The 24,014-nt window shown below is 55.7% G+C and overlaps 9 protein-coding genes across 9 annotated transcripts; 5 read left to right on the forward strand and 4 right to left on the reverse strand.

Moving 5' to 3' along the window:
* Positions 1-30: 30 nt before the first annotated feature.
* Positions 31-2,917, reverse strand: PHSY_003153 (nucleus protein; the record flags this gene model as incomplete). The annotated part of the gene is made up of 2 exons (XM_012333774.1): positions 31-1,894; positions 2,820-2,917. 2 exons carry the CDS (start codon positions 2,915-2,917, stop codon positions 31-33), a joined length of 1,962 nt encoding a protein of 653 aa, XP_012189164.1.
* Positions 2,918-3,353: 436 nt separating this feature from the next.
* On the forward strand, positions 3,354-4,358 carry PHSY_003154 (hypothetical protein; the record flags this gene model as incomplete). Its single annotated transcript, XM_012333775.1, has 2 exons — positions 3,354-3,530; positions 3,852-4,358. 2 exons carry the CDS (start codon positions 3,354-3,356, stop codon positions 4,356-4,358), a joined length of 684 nt encoding a protein of 227 aa, XP_012189165.1.
* Positions 4,359-4,671: 313 nt separating this feature from the next.
* On the reverse strand, positions 4,672-5,784 carry PHSY_003155 (MFBC-like protein; the record flags this gene model as incomplete). The annotated part of the gene is made up of 1 exon (XM_012333776.1): positions 4,672-5,784. One exon carries the CDS (start codon positions 5,782-5,784, stop codon positions 4,672-4,674), a length of 1,113 nt encoding a protein of 370 aa, XP_012189166.1.
* Positions 5,785-6,258: 474 nt separating this feature from the next.
* Positions 6,259-7,194, forward strand: PHSY_003156 (potential rRNA processing factor; the record flags this gene model as incomplete). The annotated part of the gene is made up of 1 exon (XM_012333777.1): positions 6,259-7,194. The coding sequence occupies one exon, from the start codon at positions 6,259-6,261 to the stop codon at positions 7,192-7,194; it is 936 nt and encodes a 311-aa protein (XP_012189167.1).
* A 1,191-nt stretch (positions 7,195-8,385) lies between these two features.
* On the forward strand, positions 8,386-9,651 carry PHSY_003157 (hypothetical protein; the record flags this gene model as incomplete). Its single annotated transcript, XM_012333778.1, has 1 exon — positions 8,386-9,651. One exon carries the CDS (start codon positions 8,386-8,388, stop codon positions 9,649-9,651), a length of 1,266 nt encoding a protein of 421 aa, XP_012189168.1.
* Positions 9,652-9,992: 341 nt separating this feature from the next.
* On the reverse strand, positions 9,993-13,171 carry PHSY_003158 (hypothetical protein; the record flags this gene model as incomplete). Its single annotated transcript, XM_012333779.1, has 3 exons — positions 9,993-10,367; positions 12,842-13,011; positions 13,078-13,171. 3 exons carry the CDS (start codon positions 13,169-13,171, stop codon positions 9,993-9,995), a joined length of 639 nt encoding a protein of 212 aa, XP_012189169.1.
* A 1,289-nt stretch (positions 13,172-14,460) lies between these two features.
* On the forward strand, positions 14,461-17,673 carry PHSY_003159 (hypothetical protein; the record flags this gene model as incomplete). The annotated part of the gene is made up of 1 exon (XM_012333780.1): positions 14,461-17,673. The coding sequence occupies one exon, from the start codon at positions 14,461-14,463 to the stop codon at positions 17,671-17,673; it is 3,213 nt and encodes a 1,070-aa protein (XP_012189170.1).
* Positions 17,674-17,980: 307 nt separating this feature from the next.
* On the reverse strand, positions 17,981-19,297 carry PHSY_003160 (hypothetical protein; the record flags this gene model as incomplete). Its single annotated transcript, XM_012333781.1, has 1 exon — positions 17,981-19,297. One exon carries the CDS (start codon positions 19,295-19,297, stop codon positions 17,981-17,983), a length of 1,317 nt encoding a protein of 438 aa, XP_012189171.1.
* Positions 19,298-20,365: 1,068 nt separating this feature from the next.
* Positions 20,366-23,801, forward strand: PHSY_003161 (p68-like protein; the record flags this gene model as incomplete). The annotated part of the gene is made up of 3 exons (XM_012333782.1): positions 20,366-21,683; positions 21,923-22,019; positions 23,420-23,801. 3 exons carry the CDS (start codon positions 20,366-20,368, stop codon positions 23,799-23,801), a joined length of 1,797 nt encoding a protein of 598 aa, XP_012189172.1.
* Positions 23,802-24,014: the final 213 nt, after the last annotated feature.

The raw sequence follows: 24,014 nt of genomic DNA on the forward strand, positions 1-24,014 counted from the left end.
CGACAAGCTCTTCTGCATTTCTTTCGTCCATCATCCAGTCCGAGCGGCTTTGCTCGCATCCCCCGCCGGAGCCCCGTCCTTCCCGCCAACCTCTAGGAAATCCGTAGGGCGATCGCGTTTGTTGCCCGTCACCTTGGTGTTGGTCCTCGCCTGGTTGACGGGCACGCGCATGTACGCCGAGTGCTCGTTGGTCGGCGGAGCACGGTGGCTGAACGGGTTGGTGGATTGCGCCGCCTGCTGCTGGCCCCACGACATGTTGGGTGCGCCCTGCATCATTCCCATGTTCATCTGACTACCGCCTTGCTGTTGCTGCATCTGTTGCATGAAGGCGAACTGCTGCATCTGCAGTTGCATCTGCAGCTGCATGCGCATGGGAGGTGGAAGCTGCGGATTTTGCAGCATCATCATTATCTGCTGCACCATTTGCGGGTTGAACGCCATCGCTGGCTGTCCTGCGTTGCCGGGAGCGTTGCCGGCAGCATTTCCTTCGCCGTACGCAAGGCTGTTGTTGTCGGCGGAAGCGTTGGCTCTGTGTGCCTGTTCGTCCTGATCGTTGTGCGAAGCACCGGGGCTGAGCGTGCGTTGACGTCCCGGAGCTGGCGAGCCGGCCTTACTGTCGGCTGCATCGTTTGTCTGGTCAGGTTTGCTGCCTTCCTCCGCAATCTCCTTTTCGCTCTGCTCGATCGTCTCCTTGATGTACTCCTTGACTTTCTTGCGCGTCTCTTGATCTGGTTGGAGCTGCTCCAAATCCGCAATACGCCTGTCGCACTCGGCACACATGAACTCGTGCTCCAAAAGATGCGTCTGGATACACTCTTCGCAGTACTTGGTCTTGCAACATGGCGTCACGACAGCGTCACGGAGCAGTTTGGAGCACAGCGAGCAGGCCAGCGAGTTGTCGGTAGGTGGTGATTGGTACACGTCGGATTGGGTGAGCGGCTTTGTGCGAACGCGGTTCTTTCGCCACGACTCTTGATCCACGCGGGCAACGACGTAAGTACCGTCGGCGGTGAGCATGACACCAGCGCGATGGTCTTCGTCGGTGGGTTGCTCGACCGTCTTGAGCATCGACTTGGGAATACCTGTGGTGCGCTTGAAACGAGGTCGGTTGTCGAAATCCTTGTCGTCATTGGTAGGACAATCTTGGATCCAATGACCTGGCTTGCCACAGCGGAAGCAGACGTAGCCGACCGGCGGCGGACGATCAGGAACCTGCTGATGAGGGCGCTGCGTCGTCATGGGACGCGGAGGACCGCCTCGACGTGCTTGTCCGGAGCGGTCACGGTAGGTGGCGTGGGACATTCGTTCTTGCGTCTCGTCCCACTGCTCCGTGGTTGCTTGGAACATGGCGGCGATGCGATCGGCTTCGTCTCCGGTAGCAGCAGCTGCAGGACCGCCGCCGCCTGCGCCAGCTGAAGGGCCAGCGCCCGGAAACGGTTGCGCCGAGGATGAGCTAGGATCCTTCCCGCCGTCGAATCTCATCGTCATAGGGCCACGGTAGGCTTGTGTACGCGAATCGGTCGGCTTGGCACCGGAAGCATTGGCGGTGCCCGAGAAACGACTTGCGCCGGTGGTGTCGGCGGCTCCGTTGACATCGGCTACATAGTTCTGCGCGGTTCCGCGACCGGGTTTGGATGGTGGCAGGCGGCGCACGATGACTTGGGTGGAGCGTGGGACCAGAAAGTTGTCGTCCTTGTATTCGTCGTTGGTGTCCGCATTGTAGACGCCAAGGTCAAAGTCGGTGCCTCTGCCCATCTTGTTTTGGAGTATGATCTCGCGCTTGAGGTCCCATACTGAGATGCCGGTGCCGTCAAAGGTGATGCGCGAAGGTTCCTTTTGGGATTTGAACTTGTAGTAGACAGATGCAGATGCCATGATGCTGTTTCGTTCGCACCTATGGCGGGGTGGAGAGGCAGAGTGTTTGGAAGAAGGGCCAGAGGCAAGAGATGCAAGAGCGAGACGTATCTACTCAGCAGAAGACAGCCAGTGCGTCAGAGGTACAAAGGCAGCTTCAATGGAAGGTGCAGAAATCTTGAGGAGAGGCACAGCTGCTACCTCTGTGGGAGAGGATAATACTTTCAGGAAGACAAGAGTCGCTAACCGGATCAATCAGCAGGGGAGACTAAAGAAATTGATCATTCACCAACATCAACTTCTGGACGAGAAAAGAGACAGCGTACAGAGCCCTTCTGGCATGCAAAAGGGAGGAAAGAGATGGTCACTCCGACGGAACTACAGTGCCAAATTGCTCGACCCGATATGCGAGGTTGGACTGAGGTTGCGATGCAGGAGAAGCAGCTGATGCGAGACGAGCTTCGTAGTCGCAGTCCGTGCAGCCAGGGAAAGTCTGGGAAAGCGATTGCGTGCGATATGGAGAGGCGAGTTGATGGTGGTTGACTGGAACGAAGGGTTGAGATGTTCGTGGTGCTGATCAAGGCAACGCTCAACGAGGCGACTCAGCGCATCCCCAATTCCCCACTGTGATCGACCCTCTCTTACGGCCGGGTTACTCTCCAACTGGGTCCACACCGACTAATCGTGCACTGAAAATATGCAGTTACAAAATGGCAGTCTTAGCTTTTCGCGCCGTCACGAACCAATCACACAGACGCATGGAAAGCCTTCGTCCTCAACCATCACTCTTAGTCTCTTGATTCGACCCAAGCCAAAATTTTCCTCGCCCGACTAAAGGCAGCTCGGGAGACACAGAACAGTGAAACCATCGACTGCGTTCCTTCCTTCCTGACCACGGCCCGCCGGCCCTCGCTGCCCGCCAATCGGGCCGGATCATTCGGGACCCTTTGCCTTCCGCTACTCACCAAAGCACGGCTTCTTTCAGCCTCTCCGTCGATCGGACATCATCATTGCAGCGGGCAGGCACCGTCGTCATTCGCACTTTTGTCTCGAGACTCGCCATTGTCCCGCCATCCAGGCTCGATCCTGTCCGTGTTGACCCAAAATGTCGAAAGCTCCCCTCAAGAAGTCAGAGTGGGAACGACAGCTCTCATCGATCAATGTCGCCAAAGAGTAAGTCTTCTTCTACCTCGACGATGTATCGCAGCAGCAGATTCAGAGGCTTCAGTTCAGCTCCTCCGACATCCACCCTCGCTCGACTTTTTATGATGAGACTTGACGCAAAGTGGGAATCTCTCCTACATCTGATGAGGAAAACCAGTTTACTTATGCCCACTGACCCATCGAGCGAGAGGAATCAAGATGGACTTGATCGACGGAAGCATGCAAAGACGACTGATTGGATCTGCTGCTGAGGTACAGACCGCTTTTGGTATTCAGATTCCTGACCAAGTCCCTTTGCTTATCTTGATTCAAACAGCGATCTCAACCGCCTCGTAATGGATTATCTGGTCATAGAGGGCTACAAGGATGCAGCCGATTGCTTCAGCAAGGAGAGTGGACTCAAGCCTTTTGTCGATTCGGACAGCATCCTCAACCGCATGATCATTCGTGGAGCGATTCAACGTGGAGATATTGATGATGCCATCGGACGCGTCAACGAGCTAGATCCAGAGGTACGTCTCAACTCACCTTGACCTTCCAGGCCCTGGCAGCAGCAGCACGATCGTTTTTCTTGTCGCAAATGGCCTCACAACGAGCACGACTCGCAGCACGACATCTTCAGCTGCGCCCGCTTTGAATGATGACAATTTTTTCATGCACCACGCTTAGCAACGGGCTCCAGTGGGAGTCTAAGTGCGGATACTTTTTTACACCAAATACTTTACAACTCTGACTTGCCATGGCCAACTGCGCTGCTGCTGTCTGGAAAGATGCACGAAAGGATCTGATGTCTGACTCTCAGCCTCACTTTGCTGCTTTTTGCAATCGTATAGATTCTGGACAACAACCCACTCCTCTTCTTCCACCTGCAACAACAACGCCTGATCGAGCTCATCCGCGCCGGCCTCGTCAACGAAGCGCTGGCATTTGCCGCCGAGGAACTAGCGCCTCGAGGCGAAGAGCATCCGGATCTGCTACCTGAGCTCGAGCGCACTATGGCGTTGCTCGCTTTTGACGTGCCGAAAGCTGCAGGCGTCGCAGCTTCTGGGCCGCTAGCCGCACCACCGCACGTCGCCGAGCTGCTTTCGCCCAGCCAACGTCTCAAGACGGCCGGCGAACTGAACGCCGCCATCCTGGCTTCGCAGAGTCAAGGTCGAGAGCCCAAGCTGCCGCAGCTGATCAAAATGCTCAACTACAGCGAAGAGCTCATGGGCCCTACCGGTCCCGGCAAGTGGGAGTTTCCTCGTCTCGATCTGGAGGGCGCTCTTGGCATCGGTGCTGGTGCGCAGGGCGGTGTTGTTCGGAACGGTGGCGATACTGAAGCGCCGCTTGCCGTTTGAGTGCTTTCGATCCTAGCCGTCGCGCGCATAGTTCTTTCATATACCCTTTCTCATTCGCAAATTTGTCGTCGTCTCTTTTTGCATCCGTTCGTCGCTGTTGATCGCACTGTATTTGTATGTCTGTCCTCTATGCAAATCAGACTTTTGTTCTCCTGTTCAGCGGGTTCGTCGTCGTGCTAGGCGTGATGTCAGATTGATGGATTGAGAGTCAGTGGGACGAATGTATTGAAACGAGATGACTAGAGTACAACAAGGATGAAGACGATGATGCGAGGGGATGCTAATGAGACGAAAAACAAGGTAGCCGGTAGGCTTATGCAGCGACGGCGGTGGGCGCCTCGATGCGGTGGAATTGAGTCGGATCGTTGTTGTACTTCAACTCGTCCAGCGCCACGATGCAGCTCTCCCTAACGACCCTTGGCGCCTCACCGTCTTGTGCCCACTTTTGCAGCGTCTCGAGTACCTTTGTAAAGTCACCGTCTCCATTCTTACCGTCCTCTTCACCTTCCTCTACGATCCCACCAAGTGCTTCTGCGGCTTCGTGACGAACCATTTCGTGTTCGGTGCTGTCGTCCAACACCATCAGCATGCTAGGGATGGAAGCGGGGTGGCAGAGTTCGCCAAAGACGAAGCAGATTTCGTGCCTGAACAGCGCAGAACCATCCTTCAAACCTTTCGCCAATGCCAAGACTGCCTGGACCGCTCCTTCTCCGCCACCGTGTGCGACGTTTCGAAGCGCGAACATGGCTCTGTACCTTTCGAACAGCGAGAGGTTGGTATCCAAAAGCGTCTGTTGGAAGAGTGGTACTTGGTCGGCAGTGTAGCTCTGTCCTTCAGCCTCGGATTTTGCAGCTTCCTTGCTCGAAGCAGAGGAAGTCATGGCAGGAGCTGGGTCGATGGGTGCAAATGCGGACTCTACACCGTGGGAACCCGACTGTTCCTGCTTCAACCTTGCCGATGCTTTCGACGCCTTGAGTGCTCGACCCTCGTCCGAGTTGTCAAAGGTGATTTTGGAAATGGCCAACTCGCAGGTCTCGCGTACGCTCACGTCCGAGTCGTTACGGTACTGCTCCAGGACCAGCAGAACCGAGGGATCGGAAATAGCTCCCATCGCTTCCGCCGCTTCGTGTCGAACCATCGCATCCTGATCACCGTCTTCGAGGATGCGCTTCAATGTCGGAAGCGCACGAGAGTCTTCCAGCTGTCCGAGTACGTAGGCGAGCTCATGTTTGAGCAGCGCAGAGTCGTCAGAGAAGGCGTGGGAGATGATCGAGATCGCTCGTTGCATGTGCTGATCGGATGTGGCTGCGAGACCCTTGATGGTGAAGAGGGAGCGGAAGCGTTGATCGAGTGGGGTGGAGCCGGTAAAGTCGCAAAGGGACTTTTCGAGGCTGTCCATGTTGTTAGTTGATGCTGCGGCTGTCATGGCGGCGACGAGCTTGTACTGGAGTGATACGAGGTATAGCGGTGAAGAGCAAGTGAATGGCGAAGAGGTGATGCGCTTTCAGCGAAACGGTTCGTGCAGCTTTCGAGATTTTGCTAGATGAAGCTGGCTCTATGCATGTCGCCTTGTCGAACCTTCACGAGAAAAAACCTTAAAAACGCACGCTTTTGAAAAATTTCCAGCTGCGAGGGGATCACGTAAGCCGTGGTCAGAGCTTCCGGCCAGCGGAAGGAGGAAAAAAAGGTTGGCCATCAAGGGTCGTTGAGAAGAATTTGCAACCACGTTGAGCGTCGATTTTTCGAAATTTTGTTTCAGGGTTCTACACCTCGAACAGCAGCTTCTCCACCTCGGCATGAGGCATCCTCTTCGCTCTTTCTTGCCTCTCCACTCGAACCACCGCTTTCCCTTCACCCTCTCAACTCGCATCACACACAGCCTCGTGCATAATCATTCATCATGCCACGAGCTAAGCGATCCAAGGTCGTCTCCCTCACGCGAACCGACAAAAAGACAAAGGAAGACAAAGCCAACCTCATCGACAAGGTTCGAGATGCAGCGCAAGAATTCCCCTACGTGTGGATCCTAGGCCACCATTCTATGCGCAACAACTACCTCAAGGAGGTGCGCGATCTTTGGAAGGGCAGCAAGATCTTCTTCGGCAAATTGAAGGTGCTTGCGCTCGCGCTGGGGATGACGGAGGAGGAGGAAGTGAGGACAGGAATCAGCGGTATCAGTCAACGACTGTCGGGCGACGTGGGATTGCTATTCACCGAGTCGCCACCTGCGGAAGTGACCGATTGGTTCAAGGATTATCAGCGGGTGGATTTTGCTAGGGGTGGATCGAAGGCGACCGAGACGATCGAGTTGCCAGAAGGGCCGGTCATGGCTCGTTCCAATCCCCCCGACACGCTGCCACATCCGGTGGAGCCGCAACTGCGACAGCTGGGCATGCCCACAGAGTTGAAACGCGGAATCCCTACGCTGCTGCAGGACTACGTCGTGTGCAAGCAGGGTCAAACACTCACCTCGAATCAAGCGCAGATCTTGAAGCACATCCTCGTTCACATGGCCGCTTTCCGTCTCATTCCCCTGGCGTATTGGAGCGCAGCCGATGCCGAGGACAACAAGGGCGAACGCGGTGTCCACCTCATCGACCTCTCGGAGCAGGACCAAGAGCTTGTCGGAAACCAGGCAGGCAAGATCCGTGCGCCCAGTGACAACGGGTGGTCCAAGGACCGCAAGTCCAACGGCTCGATCAAGAAGACCAACGGTCAGGACGAAGATAGCGATTCGGATCAGGATATGCAGGACGACGATGAGGAGGAGGACGACGACGACCAGGACGCCGAAGACGCCGTCACAAAAGACATGATGATGCCGGAAGGACTTTGAGCATCTTCGACGCTCTCATGTAACACCACTGTCTCGTTTCGGCCGTACATTCTGCATGTCATCTTGTATCTCTCACCGCCCTGGCACCACATTCTATCTTATTGCGTTGCTTCTTCAGGCTCGCCTGTTGCCAATGGCTTGCCTCTGGAAGAGTCCGTGCTTTGTCGTCGAGACTGTCAGAGAAGGCAATGCTCAACGATGATTCTGTTGTTGCGTTGAGAACGAACAATTTCATAGACAAACATCATAGCCGCGAATTTGTTGTTCCAGAATGTTAGGCCGATTCGCTTTTGGGAAGCCAACCTTTTTTGGGGACGTTTCGCCTCCACCTCGATAAAGGACAACCCGCCGCACGAGCTTCCGAGTAACAACAACCGAAGCAGCATGTTTCATTGTAGCACCACATCAATGTCACCGGATCTACGGTTGTCGCCGAGGGCCCTTCACACGCTACCGAACCTAGCTCTCTCGGCTTCGGAATCCGCGACTGGACGTTCCTTGCATGCTGACCGTGGTTGCATTGCGCCTCGTCCGTTGCCACTTACCCGGGTCGAAGCAAACTGCGTCATCTGATACCTGGATCCAAGTACTGCAGCTGGAAGAGCGAGTTTCGCGTCCGCATCCACACGCCTCGAAAGGGTCACCATCGGTTCCGACCTCTACGTTCGTACTTTGCAACAGATATTAAAATAGCACCACCATACGGGCCTTACTCGATTGTTGCACCATCGACATCTTGCATCCAGACCTCACAAAGTCTGCGCTTCGACCGTACATGGACTGGCTTCCGCTACCGTCAGAGCATGGCCGAAAGCATAGACGAACATAGTCCTCGAGCCTGAATCGGTCTATGGACAAAGTCCTAGGACAGTCAAATTAGTTGTCAGCAGTCGAGCTCAGGCAAGTAACTAAGAACTCACTCGGGTGATGTCGAGCATCTTGCATCTCACATACCTCTTCGTGCCAAGGCCGCCAAGCCCGGAGAGACTGTCATCGACCCCACAGCTACAAGACGCTCTCGGTGCTTCCTTTCTTCCGAATCGATGGCGCAAACACTTGCCTTGCCGTAACGCGGATCCGAGCGTCCGTCGCCTGCACTAAAGCCTCTCGAGTCTGTTTCGGGGTTTGCCTTGTGTCTTTGACTGACGAGCGCCAATCTGAAACCAACATCAGCCCGGATATCTGCCTGACATGGACAAGACAAGATCTCTGTCCGAGCACCCGGTGGAGACCCTCGAACGGCTACAACAACCCCGTCGAAGTAATCGAGCGCACATCGAGGCTTTGCCGTCCGAGCTGTTGTTCCATCTTTCGCGATTTCTGGACCTGGCAGGGCTCATAGTGTTCAGCACAGCGGCAAGTCATGCGCTGCGCAAGGTGTTCGCGCAATTCGATCGAGAGCTGTTGTTCCTGGAGCCTGCACATCGACTGAACCTCGCAGAGTGGAGGGAAGCCGCCAGGAAGCTCGAGCGCTTCGGACTGACACCGTCGTCGTGTTTCGAGCGCGAAGTGACCGATGCAGAGTCACATTGCAAGGACGAAATCGACCTGTCTCAGGCTGTGCATCAGCTCACCAGGGATGAAAGCCTGATTGACCTGCATCTCTTACAGTCCATTCTCGTCTTCCTAGCGGCAGAAGATGTGCAAGATTTCAGCAACCGTGCTAGTGCGCGCATGAAGCGTGGTCGCCGAAATGTGGTACCATCGATATCAACCGATTCACAGAGCAGCAAGGGTGTCAACCAGATTCGCAGCTTGCATCTGACTGGCTGGCACGGCATTGCAGGGGCGTTCCTAATCCACCAGCTTCGCTCACAGCCGTCGCTGAGAGGAGTGCGCACAATCGTCAAGACGGACAGGGCTGACTCACGGATCTGGCAACAGGCTGCTGCAGACGATCGATGTTCAAAGGGACAGGGCGGTAACAACGGCTCAGTGTGGTCCGCTCATCGTGAGCACGAGGTACCACGATGGCCGAGTCGGCCCTGGTCAACGCAAGGTATTGGCGGATCGAACATGGTCGTGCAATTTCGAGACTGCCATACCACCCAGATCATTGTCCAAGTTGGGAAACGACGATCACGGATACCTGGGCAGCCTTTTCTGCGCGGAGAGGGACTTCAGATGGGATTTCAGGGGTACTGTATCGATATGGCGACAACGATGCCCAAGATCGAAGCGGGCGAGTTGAATTTGTCGATAGATGGTGGAGCCGTACATGCGGACAAACGCATCGATGCCGAGGAAGGTGTTTCGAAGGGTGACTCAACCATGCATTCAGGGCCAGGTCCCGAAAGCGATGGTGCTCTGACCGGCTCGGCTTGCCAAGACTTGACGCGGCACAGGCTCCATGTGATTCTGCAGGGTCGAGAGGTGGAGGATGCAGAGCAAAATGAGGAAATGTTCGAGCGGAGCCTTGTGTCATGCAACCAGTGCAAGGCGCGCATCGTGTTCTAGACCCGTTGTCCTCGTTGGCTCTGCTTGTACTTTAATGCAAGCCGTGTGATATGACACCACCCCCCGATGCTTAATGTGCCCCACACTGATGACCGAGCAGAACGGTGGCAACCAACACATGCTCTTCGCTTGCCAAAGAAGGGATCGATAGGGAAGTTGAGATAATGCCGCAGAAGCACACGGCGAAGAGAGGATAAGGCAGCGTGTTTTGACTTGTCCGCCCACCCAGGCCTACGTGTGGCGACCGGCAGCAGCAAAAGGAAAGGTCGGATGGGCGCGCCTGGCTCTGAGCTCCGCTGGCTCCGTGTCGAAATTGGCTTCGGGCTCAGAGGAGCGGAAAATCACCTGTCCGTACAGTGTACAGTATGACGAAACTTGGTGTGGCAACATCGAGTGGGACGGTCGCCACTGTAATCCGGAGAGCCCTTTTGTGGCGTCTGTTTGAGCTGCACCACTATCTCGAGCGGCGTTCCTTTGCATTTCCGCACAAGTTTCCGGAACATCCGAATCGATCTACGATAGCGCGAACGGCAGTGCCATCGGTTTGACCTGGGTGTGACATGGATTCTGCTGTACTGTACTAATAGAAATCGGATCCGTCCCACACTTTCCCACGCCATCTTGCTCTGCTCTTTGCCGGATGACCAAACGAAGCCAAGGCTCAGATCACCAATTTTCCATCTCGGAGAAGTCGAGCAGTAGGATCGGATACCACACTAGGCGAGAGGCTTGCACGAACACTGATGCAAAAGCCATGTCGCTACGCGTGGTTTCTGTGGCGGTGGCTTATTTGTTGTGCCCTCTGCTACATTCGCTTTGGCTGTGTCTTGGCCAGGTCGGATGCGGTTGTCTAGCGCCTCGACTGACACTCACAGTCAGGCGGTGCAGATACGAGGTCGTTAAGAAGTCTCGAGGGTCTCGCGAAGCGGGGTCACGAGTAGTCTGGACCATGCTTGATGAGTCGGATCATGCATAAGAGTTGGCGTGGACCCTTCCCGACAAAGGCGCAATAACACTAAGGAGCCTTAGCCCGCTGCGCCTTTCGCCGAGCTTCGAATCGAAGCCGAAGACGAGTCTCGAAGGGCAATTTGACAGCTCAAAAAAATGCGCGAGATTTTTAGCGACGAACAGCAAGCGATGCAGATCTGAAATTTCCAAAACGTTGAGCGGGAGCTTGTTTATTTTGTTGCCATTCCGTGCATGGCCTGCAAGGTCGTGAAAATTGACAGCTCGGCCCGTCATCCCAACAATGAGCACACGACCGAGTGGCCAACCACAACGGCAGCATTTGACTTCTGAAACGTCATTGTTTCGACCGACGCCTTGCAGACGTGCGTTCCATATGGTGAGTTGCAGCATTTTTCTTCATGGGAAAGCAAATCGTGGTTGAGCTACATGGTTCTGATCCGTTGGCGACAAGATCGTTCCGATCAGGGATCAGCTTAGCGTTGCACGCACCAGCAGAGGCAGTGTGGAACCCTTTGCATTTCGTGGGCTGAGTGCAGCAACGGTCCCGAGAATCGAGATACCGAATTCGCGGTCAGGAATGATCCGCTGCACAACGTCGGAGATAGGTGGATGAGCCATCTGCCTCGTCTGTTGATTCAAGTTGCGAAAATGGGCAAGATTCGGAAACTCGGCCTCGAACATGTGCTGTTCAGCTTGCTTGAGTAGAGCCGAGGCAAAACGACGCTAGGCAAGACTCGGTTTGTTCCATGGTAAATGCATTCTCCTTCGCCGCCATAGCTATCCCTGTCCGTGTTCCGGTGTGTTTCTCGTCGCGGTCTTTTGCGAGACAATGGTCCCACAGGTCGTCCGGGTATGCTTGTCCAAACAGTCGAGACCCTGCCTCGGGTGTGAAGGCTCGGCGAGACGATGGTTCTGGAGCGTGCCGTGGTTGCAAAGTTTGACGTTTTGATCCCACGCTAGTCAATTGAGCTGCTGCCGTCGACGCAGGCACCTCGCTTGGCATCCCCATCGATACGTAAAACACACGTCGTAACAAGGTCAGGGTTTGAAATTTCAAAGTCTCGGGTGACACCCGAGGACGCAATCGTGCAATTCGTCACCAGCGTGGAGAGCTGAACAAGGCCACCGCCGAATCACTGACATGCGTCTGGTAGACTTGCGAGCGGCCAACAAGGAGCGCGGCATTGTTTGTTTGATCCATTGATGCCCGACGTCGAACCGTCAGAGCTCGGCTACGGTGATACCTCTGGCTTGGTAATGGCAGCAGCTGCGACCGCTTGGCGTGGGAACTTGACGCACGGGGCTGCCGAATCTCGCTTCTGCACCCAAGAAGGCCCGAGGCAACCGGCAGGCCTTGAACACGCTCGATGCAAGGCATCCAAAGGGATAAACAGACTTTCTTTGAACTGCGCTTGCCAGGTTGTAATTTGGGCAGGGCCAACCGGCGAATAATTATGCAGCGTCGCACCGAGAAATCAACAAACGGCCGCCTTGCGTGTAGCACCGTCCACCGGAAGCACCTTTTGAACGTTGCAGCTACCTCAGTGTTTGAAGAGGACGTTGAGAGGCATGAAATCGTTCACGAAGTTGCCGCCACTCGCTTTAGTCACTGAACGGAACTCAGAACGAATTCTGGACAAGGGTGGCGACCCCGTCTTGCTAGCTTTAAAGACCCTGTCGCTCGACGTGACACATGCAAGGTTTGCACGGAGTGCCAAAAAAGGACAAGACCCGGACAAATGCCCGCCAGAGTCACTCGTTCGGCAAGAATACTGTGTACGGCTGCAGGGAGTGCGTCTTGAAACGCACACCTCTCAAACCACCCGATGTGGGGTGAACGCTACCTCAACCATGCTAGCGAAGAGGTCTCGAACCATTCAGCCGCCCTCGACATCGGCTAGCTCGATCCGAAACGAGCGAGGCTAGCACCTTCGCTGTGCCGCCTACTGGACCCTCGTTCCGCAGGCGCTGCTTTGCGCTTTTAGCGGGCCGTCGCCGGTGCGACAGTCTGTTCGGACTGAATCCGATTTTATTTTATTTTCATTTTAAAATCAAAATAAAACCATCCTTATTGTCATTCCAACTTTTGTTGAACCAGATCCGCGGTGCTGTTGCGGCTCTGAGGAGCTTCTTTCAGATGTCGACAGGGTTGGACATCTCGCACTGCACTGCTTGCGCGCTTTTACGCCCGAAGTACCATCATATTGGCATCTTCGCCCACCTTCACCAGAGCATTTTTCCCTTTGGGTGCCCTTCGTTCTTGCAGCTCTCGGTCATCGACATCAGTGTATCGGCAGGAGGCTCCGCTCGTGTCGTGATCAGCATATCGAGGACGACAAGCGACTCGACGGAGCGCCTTGAACACCCGAATCCATTGAGATTTCCTCGCACCTGGGCATGATCACCCTGAAGATTGTCATCTTCCCATCTTCCTGGATCTCGGAGGACTAGCCGCACCCCTCGGCTCCAGCGTTGGTTCTCTTCGGATTGCTGCAGGATATTTCCGGTCCCGAAAGAGTCCCACCGCTCTCCCTCTCTTCTTCCGTCTCATCCAACTCCTCGCGGTCTTCGTCCTGGATCCTCAGCCCCACCTTTGACCGCCTTCGTCCTGCACTCTTCGGTGCTCATCGTCAACACATCACCCTCGCTAATTTCGCCGCTCTGCCAGCTTGCTCCGCTGATCGTCTTGTCTCACATCCTCAGCCTCGTCTACTTCGTCTTCGCAATTACAGCCATTGCGCCGCACTGCAGCCTTTCCTCTGGAAAGCTCATCGAACATCGTTCGCAGCGTTCAAGCAGGTGCAGACCCTTCCGCACTCTGTCATCATTCTTGGCTTCCATGCCCGGCGCCTTCCCCTCCATTCACGCTTCTGGTACCTCCGCGACAGATCTGCCGACGCTCTGCCCCTTGGCCCTCACACCACCAACAAAGCTGTATCCGAGACCACCTTGCGTTGCAGCAGCTTGGTCTCGGCCTTCGCAAACCACTCTTGCTGGTCACTAGATCTTCTGTCGTCATAGCAACCCAGACTTTTGACGCAGCCTGCCCTCACCCACCTGTCCGCTGACCGGATCCAGATTTCGCCCTTGGCATCTATCCTCAGGGCAACCTTGTCGGCTGTACGCTGATCTGGCACATGCTCGCTGTTCTCCGGTTGGATCTGTACCACATCCTGCAGATAAGGGGGTTCATCGTCTAGCTTCGCCGAGAGACACCTGCGGCGGACACGCGATTCAGTTGCTTCGCGTTCGTGCCTTGCCTCTGTGCTTCCGCCATCAGCACGCCTTCCGAGGGTTGGACATGAATAACTCTTTCGCCCGTTCGCCGCTCTTGATGAACTTATAAGATCCCCTCCTAGATAGCTTGGACAAAGGGTATTCGAGTTCTCACTTCGTATCACACACGCACAGATCTTTCTTCGTGTCGCAAGTTCAAAATCTGCACAAGTCTTCCTGCTTCCCCATAACTCTGTCAAGCCACGGATTTCTCCTCGTGCAGCCTTCAGCGCTCATCACCATCTGCAAGCTCCATCTCTTCCGTTCGCATGAACTTCTGCCTACTCAGACACACCTATGTTGTCCGAAGTTCTCTTTGGTCGACAGCAAGACACCTGTCGAGAATCGCATGACATACGGCGCCTCTCGTTGCCCGTTCTACCTCTGTCCGCACAGCTGTCACAAGCGCAACATCTTCATGCCTTTCCATCTCTTATGGCCATGAGCTACGACGCCGGTCAAACCTCGGCGCCCGATACCACGCGGGATCCGCGTGCTCCCGACACGAGCTTTCTAAACACTCTGCTGAGAATGCAGGGTGGAGCGTCTCCGAAGCGCGACACCATGCGGCGCCCGCAACAGCTGCAAGACGTCGATTCTCAGTCGCACTACTACCACCACCAACTACCTGACCCGGCGGTCCAATGGCCTACGTCGAGCACCGCCTCCTCAAATTCGATTCCTTCGCAAGCCACAACCATCAGCCATGGCCTACCGGGCACAGAGGCTCCTCCTGACAGGATACACGCTTCATCGTCGACATTGGATGCGTTCGCTAGCCAATCTTTCTCGTTCAGCTGTCTGCCTGGTCTGCCCGAGACTTCTCAAGAGGGTCAGAACTCCTATGCGCACTACCTAGACGATGCCAACCACGGGTACACCAACCACGTTGATCCTGCGTTGATTCCGCCTCAAATGCACTTGGTGCAGCCACATTCAGGTCCCGATGTGATCCAAGCCTTCGATCCTTCCATCGACGAGTCTTCTCTCCCCATGTCTTTGCAAGACTTGACCGAGGGAAGCTACTCTCCGACGGACTCACCAGACTCTGAAGGAATGACCAGTCACTCGAGCGAAAAGAAGAAGTCGGCTCGTCGTCAGGGCGTCACCTGCGACCAATGTAGAACCAAGCACCTTCGCTGCGATCTCGATGTCCGCCGTGCTCGCGCTGCGCGAAGCGCATCGCCACAGACCGCCGAGAATGCGCTGCTCGAGATGCAGAGGAGCACGAGTACTGGAACTGCAGTCCATCTCATCCGCTGCACTCGGTGCGAGGACAAGGGTTATGTCTGCACAAAGACACACGCACCGCCGTCCCGCAGGTATCCGCGTCCAAGCCGATCCGGCAAGCGCATTGAGCAAGCACGCATGCTTCATGGTGCCTCTCTTACGGATGCGTCTGCCAGCAAGCCGTCGGTGGAACGCATCAATGCGGCCTCTATCCTCATCCGTGCCCTCACCGAGCTGCGAGGTGCGGAGGTCCGCATCACTGATCGCGTCATGGCTGGCTCGCTCTCTATCCAGCTTCTCAATTGCTTCTTTGCCGTCTGCCACATGCAAGCTCCTGTAGTCGATTTTGCTCACTTCAGCAAGACCTTCAACGCTTCTAACGGAGACCCGCGCAAGATGTCCATCATGTCCAATGGAGGTTCCGTCGACGAAGGTCTGCCATCTATGATCCCTGATGTCCAGGGCCTTGGTTCGATCACGTGGACCGGCACAAGGGATAGCAAGATCGGAACACCAGCCACCACAGAAACTCTGCTCGCCGTGCTCCATGCCTGGGCTGCTCATTACACCGACGCTCCCATCGCCTTTGGTCCCGACTTCAAAGACCTTGATCTCGTCAACGACCGTCTGCAAGAGGTGGATGACGACGGATTCGCCCAGGCCCCACTCGACGGTCGAGACGCCGACGGCAGCAAAGCCGGCGCCAAGCGGCCGAAGCGTAAGCAAGGCGTAGCGTGCGACACGTGCCGTCTACGCAGGGTCAGGTGCGATGTCACGGAGCGGCCCGACGGTATGGGCTGCAGCCGTTGTGAGGACAAACGTATTCAGTGCACCGACACGTACATCCAAGCCAAGCGCGCAAAGCTGCAGTCGAAAGGGGCCAAAGCAGGCCGCATGGACGAATTTGGTGAAGGCTCCGTCCCCTCTATCGATTCGGCCAATTCCGATCCCGATCGCCTCAGTCCGCGCGCGTGGATCAGTACGCGCAGCGATCTTCTCATCCGATCTTATCGTCCCGGCGACGTCGAACACAACCTGCGCCGTGGCAAAGCGCGCAAAGCATTCTGCCATGCTCTGCTGAACCACGCGCTCTCGCTGGTGCACAAGCACGACATCCTTAAAAAGCCGAGCGTCGAGAGCATCCAGATTCTCAGTCTTCTCGCGCCGTTGATGGACAATGTCGACGGCGTTCAGGCGCACGCTTTTGCGGATGCAGCTTGCGATCACACCGAGAAGCTCGGCATGTCGACCAAGCTCGTGGTCGACGAGACCAACAGGCACGCGGTCGAGCACATGCTCAGCATCATGCAGGCGCACCGCGTCTTCCTGACAGCTTGGTGTCGCGACTCGATCGCTTCGGGGCTCAATCGTCGCAAGCCTTTCTTCAAAGAGGATCGCGCTATTGAGGTGATCGGTCAAGCCTCGTTCCGCAGAGAGACAACGCCAGTCACCAAACCTCGTCAGGGTGAGGTGGTACTGTCAGGCGAGATGGGCCTCACGTTTGTCATCATGACTATGGTGCAGATCGGGGCGCTTTCGCGATTCTTGGCGACGCACATCGACGCAGCTGAGGGTCTCAAGCCGTCGATTCCTCCCTGGCAGCGACCTGCTGGCGAGTCCATGGCGCCAATACCCAGATCTGCAAGATTCGCAGCAAGGCCCTCCCTTGCCGAGCTGCGAAAGCTGGAACGCGCCTGCGGTGCTGTGTGGAACAGCCTCGACTCGCTCATGCTGTTCTTTGACCGGTGTGCCTCCAAGGCGTGGTCGACGATGAACAGCCTCCAGCCTTTCCGTCCGCTGGGCTGGATCGCGAGCACCAAGCTCTGTGGGTCCTTGCTCTACCTCGCCTTGTTCCGTGCACTCGGCGAACGTCATCGCGCCAACGCGGCCTTCATGGCGACACTGAGTCACTCGCTCGGTGGACAAAGCGCCGTTTCGGAAGAAGACAAGATGGTGGCAGCTTCTCTCAAGGCGCTTTTTGACAAGAGCATGCAGCGGTCCATCGTTTCCTGTCGCAAGACGGCACGTCTGATCGGCATCCTTCTGCCTCTGGGTATTCTGCAGACGGGCGGACCGGTATTGAAGCAGATCTTCCCGGTGGCTCAGTTCCTCGCCAAAATCCCCAGCGTATCCGACGAGCAATGGGCCAGTCGCATGGGCAGTCATCGAGGCTCCTCTGTCGAAACGACGCTCGTCGCTTCCCCTTCCGACCCCAGCAACTTTATCGACCCGCAAACGCTCCAACAGCAACACTTTGTCGAACAAGTCGTAGCCCAAGAAGCCCAGCGAAACAGCGCCCAAGCAGCTGAATCAGCCGAGGCGCTGAACAACCCGTCCACCGCAGCTCATCTCGAAGTGCTGAGACAGCTGGAGGGCATGCATCAGCTGAACCTCGGACCCTACACGCACAGCTCCAAACAGACCGAGGTGGAGAACCTCATAGAAGGCTTGAGCCAACTCGGTTACGCCTGGGACACAATGGACAGGGAGATCGGCGTAATACAGGATCTGCTGCAGTCTTTCGGTCCTGCCCAAACTGACAGTTAGCTTCGCCATCAAATCTTACGCTTCGGACTTTAGGATTCGCACGTTCTTTACTGTTATCTCTAATCTATCAAGTTTGTAGTCTTCAGGGCCACTTCTCGTTGTCATTCACGAATCAATCGAGATGGTTCCGTTTAGTCCTTGACCGGCAAGTGTCGTAATGCGGCCTCAATGAATGTCTGTGGTATCCGCTCAGGCTGTTCATGATAACGATGACTTTCGGTGTGTGGATGATCTGATATTAGTATGAATGTCATCGACGTGTGTGGAAAAAAGCCCCTTTGAACAACAGCATCTCGCAAATGACCGTCTAAGCCGACTGGAACGCCTCGCTAGCCTTTGCCTTTGCACGTCGCTCCTCCACTGCACCTGCATCGACAGACGAGTCCAACGTAACAGTCTGGTGTTTCACCATCGTCTTGTCCTCGAAGCTCTCCATGCCTCGGAGACCCCACCTTCCGAGCATAGCCTTGTCCTCATCCCACGAAGAAGTGGGGGTGGTCAACATGCGTTCTCCCGTGAAGATGGCGTTGGCACCGGCGAGGAAAGCCATCGCCTGTTCGGATTCGGTGAAAAGGTGACGACCAGCGGCAAGACGGATGATGGAACCGGGTAGGACAATACGAGCGGTAGCGACGGTTCGGAGCATCTCTTGAAAGGTGATGGGCTTGTTCTGCTCCATGGGCGTACCGGGGATGGCAACGAGAGCGTTCACAGGGAAGCTCTCGGGATGCTCAGGAAGAGTGCTCATCTCCCAGATCAGTCCGACACGATCCTCGTGTTCCTCACCGAGACCCAAAATACCACCCGAACAAACCGAGATGCCCGCCTCGCGGACATTAGCGATGGTGCCGATACGATCGTCGTAGCTGCGCGTAGTGACGACTTTGCCGTAGTACTCTCGCGAAGTGTCCAGGTTGTGATTGTAGGCAGTCAAGCCAGCTTCCTTCAACTGCTTGGCCTGTTCTGTAGTCAACATTCCGAGAGTGGTGCAGACCTCCATACCCATGCCACGGATTTCGCGAACCATGTCGAGGATGCGGTTAAAACCACGCTTGCGACCGCCGACCTCACGCCACGCTGCACCCATGCAGAAGCGGGTGCTTCCGTTGGCCTTGGCCTTGCGCGCCTCGGTGAGAACGGTCTCGAGGTCCTCGAGCTTGGATGCGTTGGAAGGAGTCTCGTATTTGGACGACTGAGAGCAGTAACCGCAGTCTTCGGAGCATCCGCCTTCCTTGATGTTCATGAGCGTGCAGAGCTGAACACGGTTGACGGGGTGATGCTGACGGTGGACATTGGCGGAGCGGAAGACGAGCTCGAGGAGAGGCGAGTCGTAGATCTGTTGAACTTCCTTGCGAGACCAGTTGTGTCGAATGGCCCCTTCGGTTGCTGGGAGAGGAGCAACAGTGGAAGCCGAAGGGATGGTAGAGGAGGAGGCGGCGGCGGCGACGACACCACCGTTAGCAGCAATATCGTTGGGATCAACGGCAGTAGCACGACCGCGACGCGACGCTGGGGCTGACCATGCTGAAGCAACAGGTTGAGCGCACTGTCGAGCCGAAGCGCCGATCAAGCCTGCCAAGGGACGGCCGAGATGGCCGGCGGTGGTCTGTCGGAGGAGCGACATGGTGTATCGAAGCCGTAGACGATGTTGCAAGAAGATGATGACGGTGGTGGTGACGGTCACGATACAAGATGATCGACTTGCAGTAGTCGACGTTCGGTATCGATGACAGGGAGAGTCGCACTGCAGCCTCGTTTTTGGAAGATCGACGCGGCTTTGATATCGGCTACTGGCCAACTGTCTCGAGAGGCGCGTGTCTCTTTTTCTTGGCTCGTTGGTCTGTGTTGAGCCGATTATCCCAGCCGGCGCTAGCTGATAGGAAATCGGTGCAATCTGGCTGGTTCGTTGCTATATCTGAGGGTCGTCAACACCACGCCAAATCTCTTGACTCTGGTTTAGCGTTCGGCAATGCTTGCATGATCCGCACTCCAAAGATCACCGTTGCTGTTGACTGTGTTCCCCGTCTAGATCCGTTTGTAATTGAAGCGTCGTCAATCAAGATCCTGCACGGGCAATGAATGCTTCTTGAGTTCTGACTTGCCTCTGCTCTGAGAGGCTGGCCTGGTCGACTGGACTCGCATCTTGCGGCTTTGATGGGGCGAACGACGCTCCCAAAAATGTGAAAGATCAGACTTTCAAAATATGTTACACCTGTACATGAGCACATTTTTTTCTGTCCTATCTACTATATCGTACGAATGACACAGTCGGCTTGCATTCAATCTCTGTCGCAGCAAAAATTTCGAACTTGATTTCGTCACAGATTTATAATAAGATTCGGGCACTTGGTCACTCACACTCCCCCACCTCTTCGAGAGCACGTTGGATCGCCTAGGAAATTTCAGACTTTTCTGTTCAGATTGAGACATGCCACCCGCACCCTGCGTTTGCGGAAATTTTTCATTTCACAGACAGGAGTTGCTGAAATCACTACTTTTCGCCAGCTGTTGTGACTTTGAGTGGTAGCGGTGGCTGAGCAATTCGCCAAGCGTGTCAATTGCTTGATCAAGCCCTCGTTCCTACTTCCCTCCTGTCTACACCAACCTCTTCTTCCTCAACCTCAGGAAGCCTATTTTCGATATCAACGACGCCGCTTCTTCTCTTTCTACACCCTTTCATATCTTCAACAAAATGTCGTACGGTGGATACAGCGGCGGCTCCGGTCGCGGTGGCTCTTACGGCGGCGGTCGTGGCGGCTACGGCGGTGGCTCCAGCTATGGCAACGGAGGTGGCAGCTACGGTGGCGGCTCCTCCTACGGCGGTGGTAGTTCCTACGGTAACGGCGGAGGCGGATACGGTGGTGGCTACGGCGGCGGCTACGGCGGCGGCGACCGCATGAGCAACCTCGGTAGCAACCTCGGCGCCGTCGACTGGAACACGCTCGATCTCGTCCCCTTCGAGAAGAACTTCTACATCGAGGACCCCCGCGTCGCCGGCCGTTCCGAGGCCGAAGTTGCTGCCTACCGCAACTCCAAGCAGATGACCATCCAGGGCCAGAACGTGCCCAAGCCCGTCACTTCATTCGACGAGGCCGGCTTCCCCGACTACATTCTCTCTGAGATCAAGAAGATGGGCTTCAGCGAGCCTTCGTCTATCCAGTCGCAGGCATGGCCAATGGCCCTCAGCGGTCGTGATCTCGTCGCTATCGCCGAAACCGGTTCGGGTAAGACCATCGGTTTCGCCCTCCCCGCCATGGTTCACATCAACGCTCAGCCGCTTCTCAAGCCCGGCGACGGTCCCATCGCCCTCATCCTTGCTCCTACTCGTGAGCTTGCCAACCAGATCCAGGTCGAGTGCAACCGATTCGGCGGCTCCAGCCGCCTCCGCACTTGCGCCGTCTACGGTGGTGTTCCCAAGGGACCCCAGATCCGCGACCTCCAGCGCGGTGCCGAGATCTGCATCGCCACTCCCGGTCGTCTCATCGACATGGTCGACGCTGGCAAGACCAACCTCCGACGTGTCACCTACCTTGTCATGGACGAGGCCGACCGAATGCTCGACATGGGTTTCGAGCCTCAAATTCGCAAGATCTTGCAGCAGATCCGTCCCGACCGACAGACGCTCATGTTCTCGGCCACCTGGCCCAAGGAGGTGCAGCGTCTTGCCGGAGACTTCCTCAACGACTACGCACAGGTCAACATCGGCTCCATCGAGCTTGCTGCGAACCACAACGTCAAGCAGATCATCGAGGTCTGCACAGAATTCGAAAAGCGAGGCAAGCTCATCGGTCACCTGGAGACCATCTCGGCCGAAAACGGCAAGGTCATCATCTTCACCAGCACCAAGCGTGTTGCTGACGACTTGACCAAGTTCCTTCGCCAGGACGGCTGGCCTGCCCTCTCTATCCACGGTGACAAGCAGCAGCAGGAGCGCGACTGGGTGCTCGCAGAGTTCAAGTCCGGCCGCAGCCCCATCATGGTTGCTACCGCTGTAGCATCTCGAGGTCTCGGTAAGTTCAATCTCCCCTTTCCAGCCACTCCCTCATACTCTCCTCTCCTTCGCGCACGCCTCTAGTTCCCACATTCCACTCCTTCCCCATCCCTGATTTCCCGTCCTTGACTAGCGCTCTGCGAGGTGATTTGGTCGTCTCCCCGAGATCATTTGACGAGTTGTGCGTGCGACCTCTACGATCGCGCAACTCTTCTGCAAACCCATTATCTTCTCCTCTCCTCAGCGCTCTTCCCTCAGTCAACAGGACGCTGTCGTGCGTTCCAAAGCGGATGTTTCTCGCCAGCCGCATCGGCATGCCCAAACACTCAACAGTGTTGCATGTCTTGCCAAAAAGGTAACTTTGGGCATCGCCGCGCCGCCTCCTGATCAGTGGAGTCAGTGCAGCGAACCGTCCATGTTCTTTTTGATTGCATGCCGATCTTTGGCGTCTCATCTTCTTTTCCAACAGCCATCAAGAGAAGCTTATTTCCATCGTCAAGACTGCATCGCGCAAGCTATTCTCCAGCAAGACTCGCAAGACCCACTTCCTCTAGCGACGAGGCTCGCAGCGCTATTTTGGCGCTTGCTAATGTCTCTGCATGCTCTTTCATCTGTCGAAGTTGTCCGACTTTTCAAGGTGGTGTTGCATTGCATTCTCGCACGGAAGGAAGGGAAAATGCTGGTATCATTCCGGCCTTCGGCCTGATCAACCAACGATTCTTGCTGATGCTTCGAAAAAAGTCGCGGAGAACAGCACCGTCGCTGCTCTTGGTTGCACGCAATGCTTGCAGGTACAAAGGCAGGTCATGCGCATCCCTCCCCGTTTCAGCTGCTCCATCTGTCTGCACACGCAACGAGATGTCAGCTATCCGGCTACCGGATGTGTAGGCTTCCGCTTCGTCTCTGTCTTGCAGAGCTATCGATGTCTTCCGAGACGTGTGCGATACGCTGAGCTCGGCTCTGTTTCCGCAAGGCGGACACTCCTTGCGCGCTCAGGTCTTTACTGCGATCATTTCGACTTGGTTCGACGACAAAGCTTCTCTTTTGGTCAAGATAGGAACGCTGCCTCTGCGCTGCACGAAACAGGCTTTACTGTCAGAAGCGTAGAGGCTGCTGATTGTAACGTCGCCTCACACGAGGATGGCGATATTTGCATTTGACGCGTTTGGGGATGGATGCATCTGCGCATTGCTGCAGCACATTGAGCTTTCGACGTCGCTGTGTCGGTGTCGAAAGCAAAAGGAGAGCGGTCGCTTCCTACAGGTGCTGTCTTTTGCAGCGTCGTCTGGGCATGCAGGGCAGACTCTGGTCTGCTGCAGCCACAACGATCTGTGAATCTACGGGATGAAAGGGCTCATCATCCCTTTTCTGGTTAGCCCGGCTAGGCTCGATTACTAACTTTCGGATGATATTGTCATCTCTGTTCTCCTTTCTCTCACGTCAACCTACAACGGCGTTTGCGTTTCATTCTTTGCAATGCGAACGTCGTTATTAACCATCTGCTTCTGCCATTGTCTCGCTTTGGCCCGAACGCATGCCCTATCGATCGCTTTGAAACGATGCCACGCTCGAACCTCTCGCAACTGTTCGCGCGCTTTGCAACCATGCTTGCATTTATCGGCTCCGTCCTTTCACTGCTACTAATCTCTCGCTCCCGGTTCGTCGGTTCGTTTCTTGCGTGCTGCAATTAACATTGGTCGCCCTCAGACGTCAAGGACATCTCTTATGGTAAGTAAATCCCGCAGCATCTTGTAGTACTAAAGTACAAAGTCATGTACTGACTCGTGTCATTGCTTTCCCTTCACTAATCATCCTCGCAGTCATCAACTACGACTTCCCGACCAACACTGAGGACTACGTCCACCAGATCGGCCGTACCGGTCGTGCCGGACGCACTGGTACCGCCTACACCTACTTCACCCCCGAGAACTCCAAGTCGGCCCGAGAGCTGATTGGCATTCTTCGTGAGGCCAAGCAGGAGATCCCTCGTGAGATTGAGGAGATGGGTCGCTTCGGCGGTGGAGGAGGTGGACGTGGTTTCCGCGGCGGTCGTGGCCGTGGTCGCGGCCGTGGCGGCTACGGAGGTGGCGGACGCACTGGTGCCAACTCGTTTGCCGTCGGCAACTCGAGGTGGTAAATGCGCCATCACCCTGTTCTGAAAGTTGGTCGCTGCTCGCTCTCTCTAGCATTTGCTCATGAGTGGCTGGACGCGAGCAAGCCCCAATCTGGTCCCAATCCTCATCAACATTCAAAAGGTGTTCTGCCCGGCACTGGCAGCACCATACCGATACCTGTCTACCGTACTGTTCACGGTCTCGTATGTAAATTTGTGCCATTGGCACCCTGCCCT

Source organism: Pseudozyma hubeiensis, assembly GCF_000403515.1.
Source record: "Pseudozyma hubeiensis SY62 DNA, scaffold: PHS32, whole genome shotgun sequence".
Classification (NCBI taxonomy): Eukaryota; Fungi; Basidiomycota; class Ustilaginomycetes; order Ustilaginales; family Ustilaginaceae; genus Pseudozyma; species Pseudozyma hubeiensis.